The sequence below is a fragment of the Petaurus breviceps genome, unplaced genomic scaffold (assembly GCF_028583685.1).
Source record: "Petaurus breviceps papuanus isolate PSGF00001 unplaced genomic scaffold, PetGlider_PUasm1.0 90825, whole genome shotgun sequence".
In the NCBI taxonomy this organism is placed as follows: Eukaryota; Metazoa; Chordata; class Mammalia; order Diprotodontia; family Petauridae; genus Petaurus; species Petaurus breviceps.
The window spans coordinates 817186-835461 of NW_027187353.1; the positions used below are offsets into that span (position 1 = coordinate 817186).

The following is an 18276-nucleotide window of genomic DNA, read 5'->3' on the forward strand; positions in this document are numbered from 1 at the left end:
TGTTAAAAAAAAATTTATATATACACACACAGTATTATTAATATTATTTTACATGTAACTGGGAAGTAAGATATACAGGCACTGGGGCATAGAGATCCACCGTCCTGTACTAGAAATTTGGAGGGGGTATGGGAGAAGATATAGGAGAAAGCAGATTGGAGGAGGGGATATCCAGTGGGATCACTATTTTGGGGTGGTGGGTAGGGGGAAAAATGGAGAGAAAATTTGTAACTCAAAATCTTGTGGAAGTGAAGGATGTAAATAGAAGTTAATAAAGCATTTATTTTTAAAAAAAGTAATGCTTACTGAAAGGTGTCAAGTAGGAAGAGCCACAACCTTCCTGTCCCTAAAAGTGATTCAGCAGAAGCTGGATGGCTGTGCATCCTCCCAAGTTGGAGGTCAGACTCCCTAACTTCTAGAGGCCTCAACTCTATTTCTATGATAAAAAGGAAAAACATCATTCTGATTCTAAATATGTAAGACAATGGCTGTTTAAGTTCTTTAGGCAGCTAAGTATAAAGTTACAAATGAAGTAAAAAGAGAAAAGATATTAAGTATTTTTGCTGGAAGAACTGAAAATGTTTACAGGCTCTTAGAAAAATTTTCCTTGGTAATTTTTCGAAGTTTTGACGCTAGTATGTAAAACCTATTTAGAAACTCTATTGCTTTCTAAATATGAAACTTGTTTACTTTTAGTTGAGAAAAATAAATATGGAAGCAGGTTTGTCTGCAATCTGGCACTCGTGTTTTTTGGTTTGGTTTCATGGCTAGAACAGTGGTTTGAGTTAAAAAGCCACTTGTGGTCAGATTTCAAGGTCCTCAATTGACAGAGCTGTGTGACCATGAGCAAGGCTCTAATTGTACTGTACTTGGCTTCACATGTACTAAACAGGATCAACACCAAGTACCAGGTAATATTTGTTAAGCATTCAGAACTCACGAAATCAAAGACAATCAGTACCAGGTTTTTACTTATTTATTAATCTGGTCTAAGTAGGTCAAACTAAGTCATTAAAAAACAAAAAACGCCCAACCCAAAACAACAAAGATGTTTTCTAAAAGGCAAAATTTGCACATGGTCCAATAATGATGTTTGCAACTCTGGGACCTGAGGAGGGAAAGCAGAAGGACTAGCTGTTCATTTTCAGGCTTTCCTTACCACTGGAGAGGAAACTTCATATATTTGTCCACAGACAAATCCATCTGATGCAAAGTGAAACACGCCACCAATAGCTTACGGGAAATGGTTTTGTTTCCTTATTCACAACAGAGCAATTCAACCTCCTCCTCCTCAAATCCCTGAGACTTTGAAAGGATAAAGAAACCAACTGGAAGCCTTTTGAAAGGATTTCTTTACCACAGAACAGTTTGAGTCCAACACTGAGAAGGGTCCTAGATTTCTGGGTTTAAAAGGATCCTGCTGTGTCACTTCTATACTACGCCAACATGAAAATGGCAAGTCCCTTTCCGAGCATTCAGCATGCAGTCAGCAAGGTTATGTCACAAAGCTGGACTCAACGGTGCTGAGGCATCTAATGACAGAAAATACAGTTAACATTTTTTTTTCTGTTCTTCATCTGGACCTGTCCTGATTATAAGCCCATTCATCTTTAAAAGGAACTGCTCTTTCCTACCTCTTTATTCTGACCATGACTAGGCCCAGAATGACTTGACAGGGTGGACTCTTCTCAAGTGGACCACTCTGGGCAAACACACTGCTTGTTTAGTGAAGTTTCCTAAAAACCCCTCAAACCCCAAATGGAAACCTTCCAATTCTCTGAAACTGATTGTCTCACTTAACGCAATCTCCAGTGGGTTCTTAGGGAAGAAAATTGCTCCCCTGTCAGATAACCTAGTTAAGTTGTAGTGGCTTCCACCCCCCAAAGGCGTTCTTACACGGAATGTAGTTTATTACAGAGGCACCAAGTGTGAAGGTGAGCAAACCATTTCACATGTAGCTCTGACTCCCTGGACCCCAGAGGCTGTGCAGAAAAGACCCTCCCCAGCTATGCCCTCGCTTGTGCTCCAGAGGCAATCTTAGCACTGTCAGCCAGAAGAGGGTGTAAAGCCCAGCAGCTGTTCAATGGGTTTGTACCGCCATTCATCTGCCTCGAGCTCTTCTACCAAGCCAGCCAGCTTTTCCATCCGAGCAACTTGCTGATCTGGAAGGAATTGAAGAAGTAAGATGCGGCATGGCAATATATCTTACACTAAATACTCAACAGCTCCAGAGATGCTCATTAATAAACTCAGTAAACCATTTTCAGTTAGCCTCCTTCTAGTCATTAAAAGAGCAGCTTTACTTTGTGCTGGTCTGACATTCTTTAATTTTAATTCTTTAACAAAGCTTTAATTTGCACAACTGATGCTTCCCAGCAAATAAACAGCGATTTTCCTGACGACACAACCACCAGTCTTTCCTCTGCTTTCAATTTCATGTGCACAGGTCAGGAGGCCTAGAAAGGTGCAGCACAGAGTTTTTTTTCATGTTTCAGTCCTATTTCACCCCCAAAGAGCCATAACATGTTTAGAGCTCGGGCTGGGAGGGCCAGGGAACCAGCCTAAATAGCCCATGCTCAGTGAATGCCCACAATAACCCATTGGATTCGTACACGTGAAAGCAACAATGATGCGGCTTCTCTTCAGAAGTCATCATTTATAGTCCAGCCATGAAGAAATAAACCCTTCTAATTCTTTGCTTGTCCCACACTGCTTTGAATGCTGTGCACTAATGTCAGAGGTAACAGAAGCCTGACACTCTAAATCTAATGCTCTTGGTGGAGAAATAACTGGGATGGTGGGGGGCGGGGAAGAAGTATCATCATAATGCTGATGTTTACTGTGGATTACATGACACTCACGTAAAAAATCAACTATGTAAAGAAACACAAAGTGATCAAGACTTAAATTACTCTCATCTCAGGCTTTCTACACCAGAGGGTCTCAATAAATGGTAATCAAGATTATGATAATTAAATCAGTATTCCACACACAGAGCAGCATGGAAATGAATGGAACAAAAAATTCCAAAGGTGCAGACTGCACCAGTGGCCTAAGAAAACCTGACTTAGGCCAACCTTAGCTTTGGACATTCTATTATGTCTGAATCAAGACCTCGGAATATCCTGGCTGACTGGTAACTGAAGAAGTCTGACTCACTGGCCCTCCTGGCTTCTGACAAAGCAGGTCAAAGTACCCTGACCTTGGGGTTCTCTCTCTGTGGCCTCCACAGCCATGTGACCCTCACATAGTCAAGCATGTAACACTCCCTCCTGCACTCACCGTGTTTCACCTGTTTAAGTGTAGATGCCACTTGATAGCTGAAAACAGACTCACAAAGGAATCTTTCTGAGCCGTCTGTGAACAGGAAAAGAACACATTTTATTTGCCCCCGAGACACTTAGAAGTTTTTGACAAACTGAGGAAATGCCGATCTGTTCATGGTTTTCTATCCGAGAGCTCATTTCTATGTGTCTTTCTGGAGCTTCTACGTTTGTCAATTTCCTCATCTTTGGTCAGTCTTAAAAACATTTCTTAAAAAAGCCAAAGCAGATAACCCTACACTGATGCTTCTTCTCACAGATGAACAGATTCTTTCTTTTCATCTTTTCTGTGTATGTCTCGCTCTAGAGGGCACCCAAGTGACTAATGGACTATCATGATATATCTATCCCATTGTTCTGTAAAGCTTCTGAGACATCAAGAGCACAGAGGTGGTACCTTAAGTTCACCTTTTCATTCTAAGAAAAATAAAGCTGGAAAAACAGCTGTTGTTGATCTCTGAGATGACACTACTATCCCTCCCTCCGACCATCACAACACACTGTTGGGTAATTTTATCCTTTAAACGCAGACGGTGACCTTGTTTTTCCAAATGAACCAAAACATGACAATTTTGATGGAGATAAGAATATGGTGCAATTCTGAAACTAGCACTATGCCAATCCTAAGAAACAACACACAATGTGGCAGGCTGAAGTCAGCACAGAAATTGGTCTTGCCATGACACAGGACTTGGAAACAGATTAGGAAACTGGTATGTCTGTGTTACTTGCTATCCTGTAGGGACTGTCAAAGAAAACAACCCTAACGTATGCATATGTAGCTGAATATGACACCCCATTCCTCCCCAGGAGAGTTGGAAGCATTTCTTGCAGTTGTTCTATTACAAAATCCTAAGCTGTGTGAAGTGGGGGTCCCTGGTGTGTTTCATTAGGTGGCCATTCATGATGGCATCCCTGGGTCACAAACTCAAAGACAGATCATTATTATGCTATTGTATCAACCTGGAATTACATGACAAAGAGATGGGGCTAATTCAATCTGTTCCACGTGTCATTTTTACCTTATTTTAACAAGTCAAAGTAACAAAAAAGAAAATCAGCACATGATAAAGCTTGACTTCACAATGAAAAAGTGTAAAAGAATTGCTGAATTGGAAAATAATGAAGTGTGAGTATTAAAGGCATACCATGCAACAGACTGAGTACCTGAGTTTCTTCTCAGTACCCAGCACAGGAAAGGCCATACGTGCTTGTTGAACTGACTTGAACACTACTAATCTTCTCTTCTTTTGACTGTATACAGACTATTCATAAGCCATAATGAATCAACAACCATTTATTAAGTACCTACTATGTGTCAAGTGCTAGGGATACAGATAGTTCTTTTAGAGTCTTCTGACTAACTGAACCCAATATAATGTTAAATGTGGGATGGCCAGTAACTATACTCAAACACAGATGGATTGTAGTGATTATTTGATAATTTATTTTGGCTCCTCTGCGCAACTGATGATTTAGCATTTATTATCCTATACATTTCCTAGTTTAACCTATCCAATTATATCTGCAAAGGTTTTATTTTCAAAGAGCTAGCCAAAGGGAATCAGGGAGACTACACTGGATCCCCCTTAAGTCAACAGAAGAATACACAGGGATTGTAAAGGTCAGCTCCAGGAAGAGGGCAGTAGCTCCTCCTCTTATCTTTGTTCAATCACTCAGGCGATCTGGATAAAATACTGCAGTAGTTACAGATCTTTTATGTTAATGGTCCTCCCCAAAGCAGCACACCAATTCCATTTCTACCATCACTGTTCCTTTATACTCTGATGTATCAAACAGATTTGCTGACATCTGCAGCTTAGTATTAACCATCACTACCTACCTACATCCTATTAGATATAATTATACCAATATTAAGCCTGGAATTTCTCCAGAGAGGAGCTAGCCTATAATTCTCTAGCTTTGATTTAGAAATTACAAACAAATTCCCATATATAACATATCAAGTAGAGAAGAATTAGCATTTCTCTTAAGGGAACAGGAAAGATTATGAAATAGGGAAAATCCTTGGCTAATGGCTAAGAAATTGCTAATAAACTGATTTAAAAGAGCATCATCTGATGATAGGAACTTGAACAACAATTTTTATTTGTCTTGTATTTTGATACAAGGTTCTATGGTGTTACAAAAAAGCAGCCACTTATGGGCCAGGAGGTACCACTTAGGAAGAATTAGAGCTTAGGACACTGGAGAGCCCCCTCCTGTACATTTTGTGTGGCACTTCAGAAGTCAGAGAACAGGTAAAGGTATCTTACCAGGAAGTTTTCTCACAGGACAAACTGCAAGATATTTGATTTATCTTATAGAAGGAAATAAAGACTTCAGCAGAACCTGGGAAGGCACAATGGCTTAGTGGAAAGTAAATTGAATGTGGAATCAAGGTATGTGGATTCTAGTCCTCACTCTGCCACTGTCACTGGGTGAGTTTGGCCAAATCACTTCCCTTCCAGGCCTATTTTTCTCAACTTCAAAATGAAGGTGCTTCATGAGAAGCTTCCTAAGGCTCCTCCTAACCATTTTACTTTATTGGGATTTCTAACCTATAAGCTGACATCAGCCCTTGTTTACTTTTATTCAAGAGGCTGACAAATCTCATTCATATATTCTATGACATTAAAGTAAAAAAAAAAATCATGGATGACTAGATGAAGACTAATAATTTCACTTAATTATTTAAAAGGTTAAACAAAAGAAACATGGAAAGAGATTCTTACAAAATGGGCATCCTTTTTAGCCCCTATAGGTGCTTTCTTCATTCTAATGCTCTCATTTTTTTTCATTTCACAGTGATTTATTTTCTGTCCTACCCCCATCACCACTGAAAAAGAGAAAAGCAAAACTCTAAAAAGGAGAGTTAAGCAAACTGAATTCCCATATTACCCATGGCCTGTCAGGAGGTGGGCGGCATGCCTCATTGGGAGTCCTCTGCAGTCAGAGTTCTTAAGTTTTTCAAAGTTGTTAGTCTTTACAATGTTGTTATTGTATAAATTGTTCTTCCGTTTCTGATCACTTCACTTATTCTGCACATATCTCTCTCTCTCTGGGTGTCTCTGAAATTGTCCCTATCATCAACTCTTATAACAGTATTCCATTATATTTATATGTCATAATTGTTTAGCTATTCCTCAAATGATGGGTATTCCTTGAGTTTCCAGTTCTTTGCCATTACAAAAAAAGTTGCTAACACCACCTTTGTACATGTAGGTCCATTTTAGCTTTCTCTGATGTTTTTGGGGTATTGGCCTAGTAGTGGTATTACTGGGTCAAAGGGTTATGCAACACTGCTCATTCACTTTTTGGGCACGGCTCCAAACTCCTTTCCAGAAGGGCTCTGCTAATTCACAGCTCCACCAAAAGTGCATTAATGTACCTGTTTTCCCACAATTCCTCTAACTTTTGTGACTTAAGGTACTCAAACTGGCAAAAAAAAGGTTAGGGAGTAACCATCTTCTGATTATTTCTAACAGTTTGCTCTCTGAAGTATTACAAATAAGAAAATGAACTAGTAACACACTGTGAATGGAAACTTACTGGAGTTAGTTTACTTGAATGTTGAGACTCAAATTTCTATTAGAAAACAACCAAACCTAAGGGCGGCCAGGTGACTCAGCGAGTAAGAACACCGGCTCCAGTGTTGGGATGACCTGGAGATCAAATCCCGGGCTCAGACACTCAGCACCACACCCAGAAATAACTGGCCGTGTAACCTTGAGCAAGTTACTTAACCCTGATTGCTTTAAAAAAAAAAAAAAAGAAAACAACCAAACCTTAAAGTGTAATAGGGTGGGAGAGGACCTGATGAAACCATAACTTAGAAACATTTAGACTCAACTCAGAGGGCCTTCTTTCCTCCTGCTAATATTTGAGGGTAAAGTGATGCTAATGACTTTAAGGACATGCAGATAGAATCTATATTAAAAGGAGTTTTTTTTCCTCTTTTGTAGCTGGAATGAAATGTTGTCCCTTTGACTTTCTCTCCTGCCCATGTGGAAGCTACGAAGCAATTAAAATTTTACTGTGTTGTGAGGTCCAATTTCTCCATTCCATATAACTCATACCAGCACATGGGGTGCTGTGCTTAACAAGTAGAACACTAGCTACAAGCTGCCTCCAGGGTCAGTGATGCTAACATGTGAATCCTGAGACGCAGCTTGTCTTCTAGCTCCAGCTTTCTATAAGCCCAGGACAGGAGCCCCCATCAGAACTGCAATTAGTCATGCTCCAGGAACAGATATAAAATCCTCTGCTTGACATTTAGAGCCCTTCCTAACCTGGCTCCCTCCCCTCCACACTCTGAGAACCAGCCACACTGCTGGTCTTCCTATGAGCTTCTCCATCTCCTTGCCCTGGGCATTTCACTGGCTGTCCCTCATGCCTAGAATTTCCTCCTTCCTCATCTGTGTCTCCTCCTCCTGAGGTTCCAGCTAAAATCCCACCTCCTACAAGCTTTCCCCCAGTCGGCCCAATTCCAGTGCCTTCCTTCAGCTGATCATCTCCCAAGTGTCCTGCATATGTCTCATTTGTATATGGTTGTTTGCATGTTATCTCCCCTGCATCAGACTGCCCTTGAGAGCAGGTATTATGATCTTGCCATTCTTTGTATTCCCAGAACTTAGCAGTGCCTGGCACATAGTAGGAGCTTAATAAATGCTTGTTCACTTGACTCTACTGCTAAGTTATCCACTATATTAATGATACAAACCAAGTCTAGAAGTCTTCACGGGCTTCATAGTTAACCCTCCTGCATTTTTTCTTTCACAAATTACCTCTCTGCTTCCCCAGGTTAAAAGCACTGATTCCACAAGCAGATTCCTCAAGCGGCAGATTTCACCTTTCTCATGTGTGTAAGCAAAGAGAAATTTCCAGACAAATTTATAAATGTGAATACTGAAGGCTGTAATATCCAAAGGGATGATGAACTGCTTTTGGGGGGGGAGGGGGGAACTACTTTGCACCAATAATAACCCTGCATATTTGTTCACATTGTGCTTTAAGGTTTACAAAATACTTTTACCAACTCTATGATGTAGCTAGAGCTGGTACAATTATCCCCATTTTATGGATGGGAAGAATGTGATAAGAAGGGCAAAGTGACTAGCTACAGAGTTATTATGTAACAGAATCAGAATGGGAATTGAGGTATTCTGATTCCAAGTCCAGCCCCTTTTCTTTTTTAAAATAGATATAAAGCCTGTCTCTCGTAAATCCTAACCCTTCCAAGGATCTGCTGAGGGGCCCAGATGCACTGGTGACACTAGGAGCAGAGAGACAATTCCCTATATACAAGAAAGAGGTTAGTGGTAATCAGAAGGGTTCCCATACCCCCAAGGGATTAGCTCAGTTGGTTACTCCCTTACGATAAAGAGGCTGAGATCCAGGGTTGGTTTTCCCATATGTCCAGTTACCTTTGCTCTTTTCCATGGCCACAGACTGCGTCCCTAACCTTGGCCAGCTGTTTTGCAAATGTCTGTTGTTGGTCACAAGGAGGTCTGAATGAGAGAGTGAGGATGGTTCAATGCAAATCCATCTCTACCACTGGAAAAACTCAAAGCACAAGCCCTGGCAGTGGAGTTAATAATGCCAACTTTACATTTAGTCTATTTTAAAATTAAGTTTATATATACATAGTTAAGTCTATATTCAGATTATTTTCATCTCTCAGAAACTACCTAGATAATGGGGTTTATTTTTCTTTAGTCTGTAAGCTAAAAAAAAAATACAACCTGCTAACTAGAGGTCAGAGATTTTTCATGCCTTGGGACACATGTTTCAGGGTTGCTGGGGACAAAACAGGGAACTTGAAAAAGAGGATATTTTGTTCTGAGGCTGGTATACTCCTGTCTACATTCCTTTTAGTAGATCCTTTACTATTTTATTATAAATCTGAATCCAATTATTCAGCAGAAAGCAGAGTATGTTCACCTTCTAACATTTCTCCAGCTCCTTTGGGGTAGGTGAAAAGGGCTTTCCGTGGTGGGGTAAGGTCTGAGACACTAAAGCCAGATCCAGTTACAGAACTTCCACTGACTCCTCCAGCTGAGGAGGAGGATGAAGAGGCAGCCATTTTCTTTCTAGTCAATGAGAGAGAAAGAAAAAACAAAAACAAAATAGCAGTTGGTAGGTTTGTGGAACATAGAATCAGAGAAGACTGAATTCGGTTCTGGCCAGCAGTCAGATCTTCTCTCACAGACTCCCCATTCCTTATGTCCTGGGCAAAATCCTGACTCTGGTTTGGAAGAGAAAATAAATTTGCTGGTAGTTTGCTTTCCTAAAAATAACAAAAACAACAAACCAACACTACCACCAAAAAAACCAACTTTTCCATCCCCAAAACTTCCCACCTTCTAAAAAGCATCATTATTGATGTTAAAGGGAAGCTCAGGACAGAAGGTATGAACAGTTTATAGGTTATAACCCATGTTTCAGGGCAGACAGTGCTGATGTAATAATGTGACTGGAGAAGAAACCAAACTGTCACTGAGAAAGCAAGTATGCCGGAAAGAACAATTTGTCCTGGATACACCCTTATCATTCCATGCCAAAACCAAAAAACTTAGAAGAATTTCCAAGTAAATCTTTAGCCTCCTAGGTGAACACTGGGTTCCATTCCTGGGGTGAGGCAATCAGTCTGAAATACAATCTATTAGCTTTTTCATTTAACTTTGCATGCATTTAAAGCAAATGTAGTACTCAAAGTCATCACCTGGTGGCATCTTCAGACTAAAAATACTCTTCATTGAAAGATCCCTAAAATCCATCAATACAAAAGCTGGTAATGGTTAATATCCATCTTGAATTCAAGTGCCAGAAAAACAAAGGGTCCCAATGATAACAGAGAAATTTCTTCTGAACAAACCTATTATTCACTACTGGCATATACTGGGAAAATTTTTTTTTTTGCTAGACGCATTTGCATAGTGCCTTGCTTATAGTTGGTACTTAAATGTTTGCTACCCAGAACTCAACTGCATTTAATCTAAATAACCCTGGAGAAATGGTATGAAGTTTGCCTATTTTCTGAAAAAGATGATCTATTTTCTGGTTTTCCATATGAGGGGAAAAAAAAAACCCAAACCAGTTATAAAACACCATTCTGTTTCCTTACTTTTCTTGTTAATTTATAGGCTGTCCAAAACAAGGAGTTTGATTTCTGGTTTATATGTGTAAGCGATACTAAAAAAGATTACAGGTCTGTAGGCAATGGGCAGTATAGAAACTGGTACAGCTGAGAACACATTAAAAGTGTGTCTCAATGAAATTAGCAATGTTACTATAGCCTGCATCAAAACCCTTTTTTACTTCCCACTAAGTTGATGACAATCAGTCATAAAGACAAATCCATATTGAAAGAAACATTAAAAAGGAAGGGAAGGAAATAACTGTTTATATAGTGGCTTCTATGTGCACAGTGCCAGGCACTGTGCTAAGTGCTTTTTACAAATATCTCATTTGATTCTCACAACAACCCAGCCAAGTAGATACAATTATTATCTCTGGTTTACAGATGAGGAAACGGAAGCAAACAGAGGTTAAGTGACTTGCCCAGGGTCACAAAGCTAGTAAGTGTCTGAGGCAGCATTTGAACTCAGATCTTCCTGACTCCAGGCTCACTGCTCTATCCACTGTGCCACCAACAGGCTGTGGTCATTTAGTCTAATCTTCATGTTTTACAGATTAGAGGGAAAGAGGGGGTAATGTGGAACTGAGGCCCAGAAAATAGAAATGAAAGGTCAAAAAGGTAGTAAGTAGCCAAGCTGGAATTAGAACCCAGGTCTTTTCCCTGTAAATATATTCTCTTTTCTATAACACCACTGCTGCCTTCTCAGTGATGCTGATGTAGTGATAATAAGTAGGATAATTAAAAGTGATGGATGGTGAAAATGATGATTATGACGTATATAATTTATAGTAGAAATCTTAGCTACAATGCACAAAAGCTGGGCTGGTAAAAAGTTGCTGGATCAAAAGGGGTTTTTACAGTATTTTCTGAATGCCATTATCCTAACACAGAGCCTCAATGTACCAAGCCTAAATTTCCAAGTGGTCTTGATGTTAGCTTGGATAATATGTACAAATAGGAGACCCACACCTCTCTCCCCCTTTTTGAGAAATCAGAGTCCTTATGTTTCCACTGGTTCCACAACCATACCCATATATATATGTATATATATATAAAATATATATAAAAATACTTTTGTGTAAAGTTCACAAAAATTTAGAATATTTTATCTATACTTTTTTGATTCATCCAGGTAAATACTTTATTCTCCAAAGGCATCCCCCCTCAAAAAACTCTTCTACCTGCAGATCAGGGCACCCAATGATTGCTATGCATATAGCTTCTAAAGCTTGCCAGTGAATTTTTAACTGAATATAATCAAAAGGGATTCCCCTCATCTACTGTATTTAGAAATGAGTAACAATCCTACCATCAGTCAATTCAAATAACAAACAATAGGCCCCATATACATTTCTAACAATCATTATTATTATTATTTTGCTTTTTGGAGGGCAATTGGGGTTAAGTGATGTGCCCAAGGTCACACAGCTAGTTTTTGTGTTAAGTGGCTGAGGCTGCATCTGAACTCAGGTCCTCCTGATTCCAGGGCCGGTGCTCTATTCACTGCGCCACTTAGCTGCCCCTCTAACAATCATCATTGAGGGGAGGGCATTAATTTCAGCAAATTCTAGCCCTTTAATAATAAGGGTTTTTTTTTTAATGCTATTATTTATATTAGAAGAGAAATTTAATTAGAAGTGGATTTAAAAATTCTCCTATTTCATATAAATAATAATATTCTGGAGCCAAAAAGGACCTTAAAGATAACCCCTTCATTTTAAAAAATTTATTTTTTAATTACTGAATTTTATTCCTTCCATTGACCTTTCTCTACCCAATTGAGAAAAAATGAAAAATAAAACCTGTTATAAACATATTGAGCAAAACAAATTTCTGCACTGACCACATGCAAAGACATTTGTCTCAATCTGTGTATAGAGCCCATCACTTCTCTAGATGGAAGTGTACAGCATGTTTCATCATGAGTCCTCTGCAATTGTGGTTGGTCATTGCACTGATTATAGAGCTCCTAAGTCTTCCAAAGTTATTTGTCTTTACAATATTGTATGGAGAGCAATAAAAATTCTTCTCCTGTTTCTGCTGACTTCACTCTTCATCAGTTCAGAAAAGTTCCAAGTTTCTCTGAAACCATTCCCTTCATCATTTCTTATAGCATATACCATAACTTGTTCAGTGATTCCCCAAATTGATGTTCACCCCCTAAATCTCCAAATTTTTTTCACTGGAAAAAAAAGCTATTAATATTTTTGTATATATGGGTCCTTTCCTTTTCTTCTTGCTCTGATCTCTTTGGGAGTATAGAGTTAGTAATGGTCAAAGAGTATTTAAAGTTTAAAAACTTGTGGAGCATAATATCAAATAGCTTTGCAGAATGGCCAGAACAACTCCAAGCTCCAACAGGGTATTTATTAATGTGCCTGCTTTCTCATTGCCCCTCTTTGTTGTTTAGTCACATCTGGCTCTTTGTGACCCCTTTTTTGGGGGTCCAACAGATCTTCCTAACACACAGATTTGACCATGTCACTCCTTGATTCAGTAAACTCCAATGGCTCTTTATTGGCTACAGGATCAAAGCTGATTTGGCTTTCAAAGTCTTTCATGATGTGGCTCCCTTCTCCCTTTCCAGTCTTCTTAAACTTCTTACAAAGTCACTTATGGTGACTTTGGTTTCTTCACAAAAGACCCTTAATCTCATGCATTTTCACTAGCTTCCTCCTCCATGCTTAGGAACATTCTCCTTTTATGCCTTGTCCTCCTGGCTTCCTTCAAGTCTCCACTAAAGTACTAGCTTTGGGGGTGTGTGTGTGTGTGTGTGAATGGAGGGGTAGGGAGGAGACAATCAGGGTCACACAGCTAGAGTCAAGTGCCTGAGGCCTGATTTGGACTCATGTCCTCCTGACTCCAGGGTTGGTACTCTATCCAGTGTGCCACCTAGCTGTTCTGAAATACTACCTTCTGCAAGAAGCTTGCTCACAGGAAGTTCTGGGTCAGTTTCAGGGTGGAGTGCTTTGGAAGGAAACAGGGACCCTACTCAGAGTGCCAAAGCAAAAAGGAACAATAGTACTTGTGGCTGCGGGGGAGCAAGGACCTTTCCTGGGTAAAGACCAAAGGGCAGATCAGTAGGCACACCAGAATGACCATACCTCTCCCTGGATCACACCACCTTAAAAGCACTAAAAACAGATCCATGAAAAGGCCTCAAGCTTGGCCAAGATAGTGTCTCCCTGCACTCAGGTGAGCAGAGTCCAAATTTAATATAAAGTTCAAGGTCAAGGAAAATGCTGGACAAATGACAACAAAACTCGATCATAAAAAACTACTGCAGTGGCAGGGAAGACCAAGGTATAAATTAAGAAGACATTAATGTGAAAATAGCTACAACCAAAGTCTCAAAGAAAAATGCTAATTAGACCTAAGACCAACAAGAATTCCTGGAAGAGTTAAAAAGAGATAAGTATGGTAGAGGAAAAAAAGTAGGCAAAGAAATGAGAATAATACAAGAAAAATATGAAAAGAGAACTAACAGGTTGCTAAAAGAAGCACAAAAAAATCCTGAAAAGAACTTAAAAAATAGACTAGGTCAAACGGAAAAAAGAGGTACAAAAACTAATTGAAAAAATAAAAGTTAATGACCCCATGAGCCAAGAAGAATAAAACAAATTCGAAAGAATGAAAAAATAAAAGAAAATGTGAAATATCCCACTGGAAAAACCAACTACCTTGGAAAAGAGATTGAGGAGAGATAATTTTAAAAATTTGTACTACCTTACACCAGAAAGGTGTAATAAATATGTACAGAAAGTGCAGAGACAGAAAAGAAAGAATCCTGGGAAAGAACCTTAGGGTAATTCATAGATGGGACCAATATATGGATGATGATTCAGCAAAGGTAAGTGAGGTCTGATAGGAGATTAACAAAAGAGTGTCAAAAATCCCAAAGACAGGAGAGGATCCAAGAGGAAAGGGTGGTCAATATTATTAAAGGTAGTAGAGAGATTAAGAAAGATAGATTAAGAAAAGGCAGCAACTGAGTAGGGGATTTAAAGGATGCATAGAAATTCAACAGTCAAACTAGTCTACTTGTGATTTCCCTGTAGATATGTCCCATCTCCTGCCTCTAGGCCTTTGTACAAGTGGTCCCTATATGCATGTCCTCTCCATTCAGCCTCGCAGAACTCTTAGCTTCCTTTAGACCAGCTTAGTCACTCATAGGTTCCCACACAGTGGGCAATAATATTCCCTGGTGTGTGCTGGAAGAATCCAGTGGGTGGTAGTAGCCTTGGGTGCAATTGGGGGATTGAATAAAAATATGTGTTAACCTAACCTAACCTAACCTAACCCCAAGGAGGCACTGAGTAGATTTCTTTTCTGAAAAGTAGATCAAATAAGTTTGTAAACCTCTGGTTAGTGTCCATTTTGTAAAAGACTGTCAACAAGTATTTATTAAGTAGTTATGATATGCCAGGCTCTTGTGCTAAGGTTTGGAGATACAAAGAAAGGCAGATACTGTAGTTCCTGCCCTCAAGGCACTCATGATCTAAAGGGGAAATCAACAAGCAACAAATTTGTACAAACAAGCTATGTACAGGATAAATAGGAAATAATTTAAGGAGGGAAGTCACTAGAAATAGGAAGAATTAGGAAAGTCTTCCTGTAGAAGATGGTATTTAATTAAGATTTGAAGCCAGGAGGCAGACATGTGGAAGGAGACTGTTAAATGAATGAGAGACAACCAGAGAAAATGCCTGGAATTGGGAGATGGAGTGTCTTGCTCACTTAACAGCTAGGAGACCAATGTCACTGGATGGAAGTTATATGCTGTTGTTGGTGTATTAGGTGTAAGAAAACTGTCTGTGGGGGTGGGGTGAGGTGGAACAGAGTAGGTTCTGGAGGGTTTTAAATGCCAGAGGACTTTGTATTTCATCCTGGAGGCAAAGGAAGCCACTGGAGTTTATTGAGTTGAGGGGGATGGAGGAAGTGACATGGTCACACCTGTGCTTTAGGAAAATCACTGTGGTGGCTGAATGGAGGATGTATTGGAATGGGGAGAGATTTAAGGCAGACTGACCCACCAGTAGCTATTACAATAATTCAGGTGTGAGGTGGTGAGGACTGTACTGGAGTGGTGGCTATCAGAAGGAAGGAGGGGAAATATTTGAGAGATGCTGCAAAGGTGAAATCAACAGAACTTGGCAACAGACCGGACATGGAGAGTGAGAGATAGTGAGAAGTTCAGGGTGAGGACTCCTAGGTTATGAGCCTGGGTGACTGGGATGATGGTGTCCTTGGCAGTAACAGGAAACTCGGGAAGAGGAGAGGGCTTGGGGAGAAAGAGACTAAGTTCAGTTTTGGACATAAGACGTCTAACCAGACGGATTGGATGGTAGCTCTGGGAATCATCAGGAGCAACTCATGAGATCACCAACCTGAACAGTGTAAAGAGAGAACAGAAGGCCCAGGAGAGAGCCTTGGGGACAACCAAGGCTAGTGGGTGTGACCAGGATGAAAACCCAGTAAAGGAGACTGAGGAGTGGTCAGGGAGGTAGGAGAACCAGGAGAGGGCAGCATCACAGAAACCTGGAGAAGAGAGTATCAGGGAGAAGTGGGGTATCAGCATCTTTAAAGGCTGCAGAGAGGTAGGAAGGATGGATAAGGATTGAGTAAAGGTCATTAGATGGGATATGAAGAGATTACTGGTAATTCTGGAGAGAGTAATTTCAGTTAAATGATGAGATCAGAAGCCAAACTACAGAGAGAAGAAAAGAGTGAGAGTAATGGAAGTGAAGGCACCACTTACAGAGTAGCCTTCTCAAAGCTGTATACACAGTAAGGAGGAGAAACTAGGGATTATAGCTATAGGAGATAGATGGATTAAGTAAAGCAGAAACTGGTGTATCTGTAGGCAGCAGGTAAGCAGCCAGTGGACAAGAAGGCAGGCCTTTCATGACCCTTTCAGTCGCTAGTTCTTTCCCTCTGGGAATTGTTTTTTTTTCTCCTTATTTGTGTAAAGGTCACCTTCCTCCCCTCTCCCAGTAGACCATAAACTCCTCCAGGGCAGGGCTCCATTCATTCATTTATTTATTTTTGTGCACCTCAAGCCTACCACAGCGTCTACACTTGAATTTGTTGCACAAGTGAAGGGGTAGGTGGAGACACAAAGAACAACACGGTGGGGGAAATGTGGAGCTGATAGGGAGGCAGCAAGTGCCCGATCGGAGCCTGAACTTTCACGGACGAGCAGTGGACAGCCACTTAGGAGTTCTGGGCAGAGGAGGAACAGGCTCTGCGTGTGTGCGCAGGTGGTCCGCCAGGTGTCTAAGGGTCGAATGAGGGAGGGGCAGGACTGGTCAGGCTTCTTTTTTGTTCAGGACTAATAACGATGGACTGCCTGGACTAGGGCTGCAGCGCGGGGGGGGGGGGGAGAAAGAAAAAAGGAGAGACACTGGGGAAACTTCCTAGGGTTCTGGCCTCAGAATAGGACGCAGGGAGGGTGGCAGACTGTAAGCCGGATGGGACCTACTCTTACTGGAGCTTACAGAGTGATGTCTTTTTAAAGGGCTTAACCCACTCGGCCTTAAACGGACAAAGGCCACGCAGGCCAGCACCGAAGGCAAGTGGGGGTTCTGCAGCTAGGAAGGCATTCCAAATGTGTTCCTCCCCAGGCTGTCTGATTTAAACCCTGGGATCACCACCTGCACCTGGGGGTGAATGGGTACGGGGCTGAAATCCTAGCTACAGTGTCCTCCTTAAGCTCCTTAAGGGGCTGGAGTTTAGGGCGGCACCAAGCCACGCCACGACGATCTAAGCCCGACCCAGACTAACCCCTCCTCCTCTTTTCCGGGGCAGGACAGAGGATCACGTCGCGCAGGCGCAGGACACAGAGAGGGGCGGAGGGCACGAGAGGGTCTGACTCCGCATGCGCAGTGGGAGCAGCGCGGCCTGAAAAAAATTTCGCTCAATCCGCCCGCCGCTGCGACGGGCTTCCACCTCTCAACCCGGTCCCCTTCCACTTCTCCCTCGTTTCCACCTTGACGGCTGAAGCTCCTGGGATCGCCGTCTCTCCGCCCCCGCCCCGCCCTCTCCCACCGTCCCTCTTCGCTCAAGCTTCCGAGCATGCCTCCATTAGCCAGTACACTCACCTTAGCCACTGGCCTTTCGGCCGCCCCGGCGCTCGCTGCTGGGCCCCTCCCCCGGGGGCCACTGGCGGCAGTGACGAAAACGACGTAGGGTAGCGCCCGCAGAGTTCCAGGAGGCGGCAGCGTGCTCGTGCCCGCGCTCAGCGCGCGACGGGGGCGCGCCCTCTTCCGAGGCGCTCGCTGGTTGCTCTGGGCCGGCGCAGGGCCGCTGTAGGTGTTCTCTTCCCAATTTTCTTTCCCGTACCTACTTTCCTCTCTTCATGCCTTTGGCCGCAGTACTGCGGCGGCTCACTGCGCCGCCTCGGGTGTCCTCTCTTCCTCCGGCCTCTTCTGGGCCTCAGATTCGGAAGTCGTTTTTAGGGGCAGAGGTGTCACCCCGAGGAGAGGAGGGGGAGGGGAGGCTTGGGCCTGCGCTGGCTCCGGCATAATCCCTCCCCTCTCCCTCCCCCAACCTGCTCCAAGCATGCAGGGGAGCGCGGTGCGGGGCTTCTGTGCTTGGCTCCTTCCTTCTGCCCCTCTGCTCTGTGGGAGGCCTGGCTAGTGAGAGCGATAGATGGTCCGAAACGTCATGGCTCCCCACTTTCCGATCTCCCGCCAGTCCCAGTTACTTAGCAGCTTCCGTAGGCCTCATCCTTTTAAATGTAGAATGTAAACCCCGTGAAGGCAGGGGTCCCCCTTTTTTATGTCTTTGTGTGCCCATTGTTTAGCGTAAAGT

At 42.0% G+C, this 18276-nt stretch overlaps 2 protein-coding genes across 10 annotated transcripts in view; one reads left to right on the top strand and one right to left on the bottom strand.

Annotated features, from left to right (window-relative positions):
- Positions 1–958: 958 nt before the first annotated feature.
- ANAPC16 (anaphase promoting complex subunit 16) lies at positions 959–17688 on the bottom strand. 3 transcript variants are annotated; one of them, XM_069071088.1, is made up of 5 exons: positions 17565–17688; positions 9267–9415; positions 8750–8833; positions 3283–3357; positions 959–2162 (listed from the first exon to the last, which is right to left on the bottom strand). In XM_069071088.1, the coding sequence occupies exons 2-5, from the start codon at positions 9406–9408 to the stop codon at positions 2047–2049; spliced, it is 417 nt and encodes a 138-aa protein (XP_068927189.1). In that variant the 5' UTR covers positions 9409–9415; positions 17565–17688; the 3' UTR covers positions 959–2046. The 3 variants fall into 3 exon arrangements, with proteins under 3 accessions (XP_068927189.1, XP_068927191.1, XP_068927190.1); XM_069071089.1 differs by lacking the exon at positions 959–2162 and adding an exon at positions 2299–2456; XM_069071090.1 differs by lacking the exon at positions 8750–8833.
- ASCC1 (activating signal cointegrator 1 complex subunit 1) overlaps positions 17647–18276 on the top strand; it is a 154547-nt gene continuing 153917 nt past the window's right edge. For all 7 annotated transcript variants that reach the window (XR_011165065.1, XM_069071080.1, XM_069071085.1 and 4 more), the window contains exon 1: positions 17647–17771. The gene's annotated coding sequence lies outside the window, so the exon portion shown is untranslated. The remainder of the gene's footprint in view (positions 17772–18276) is intronic.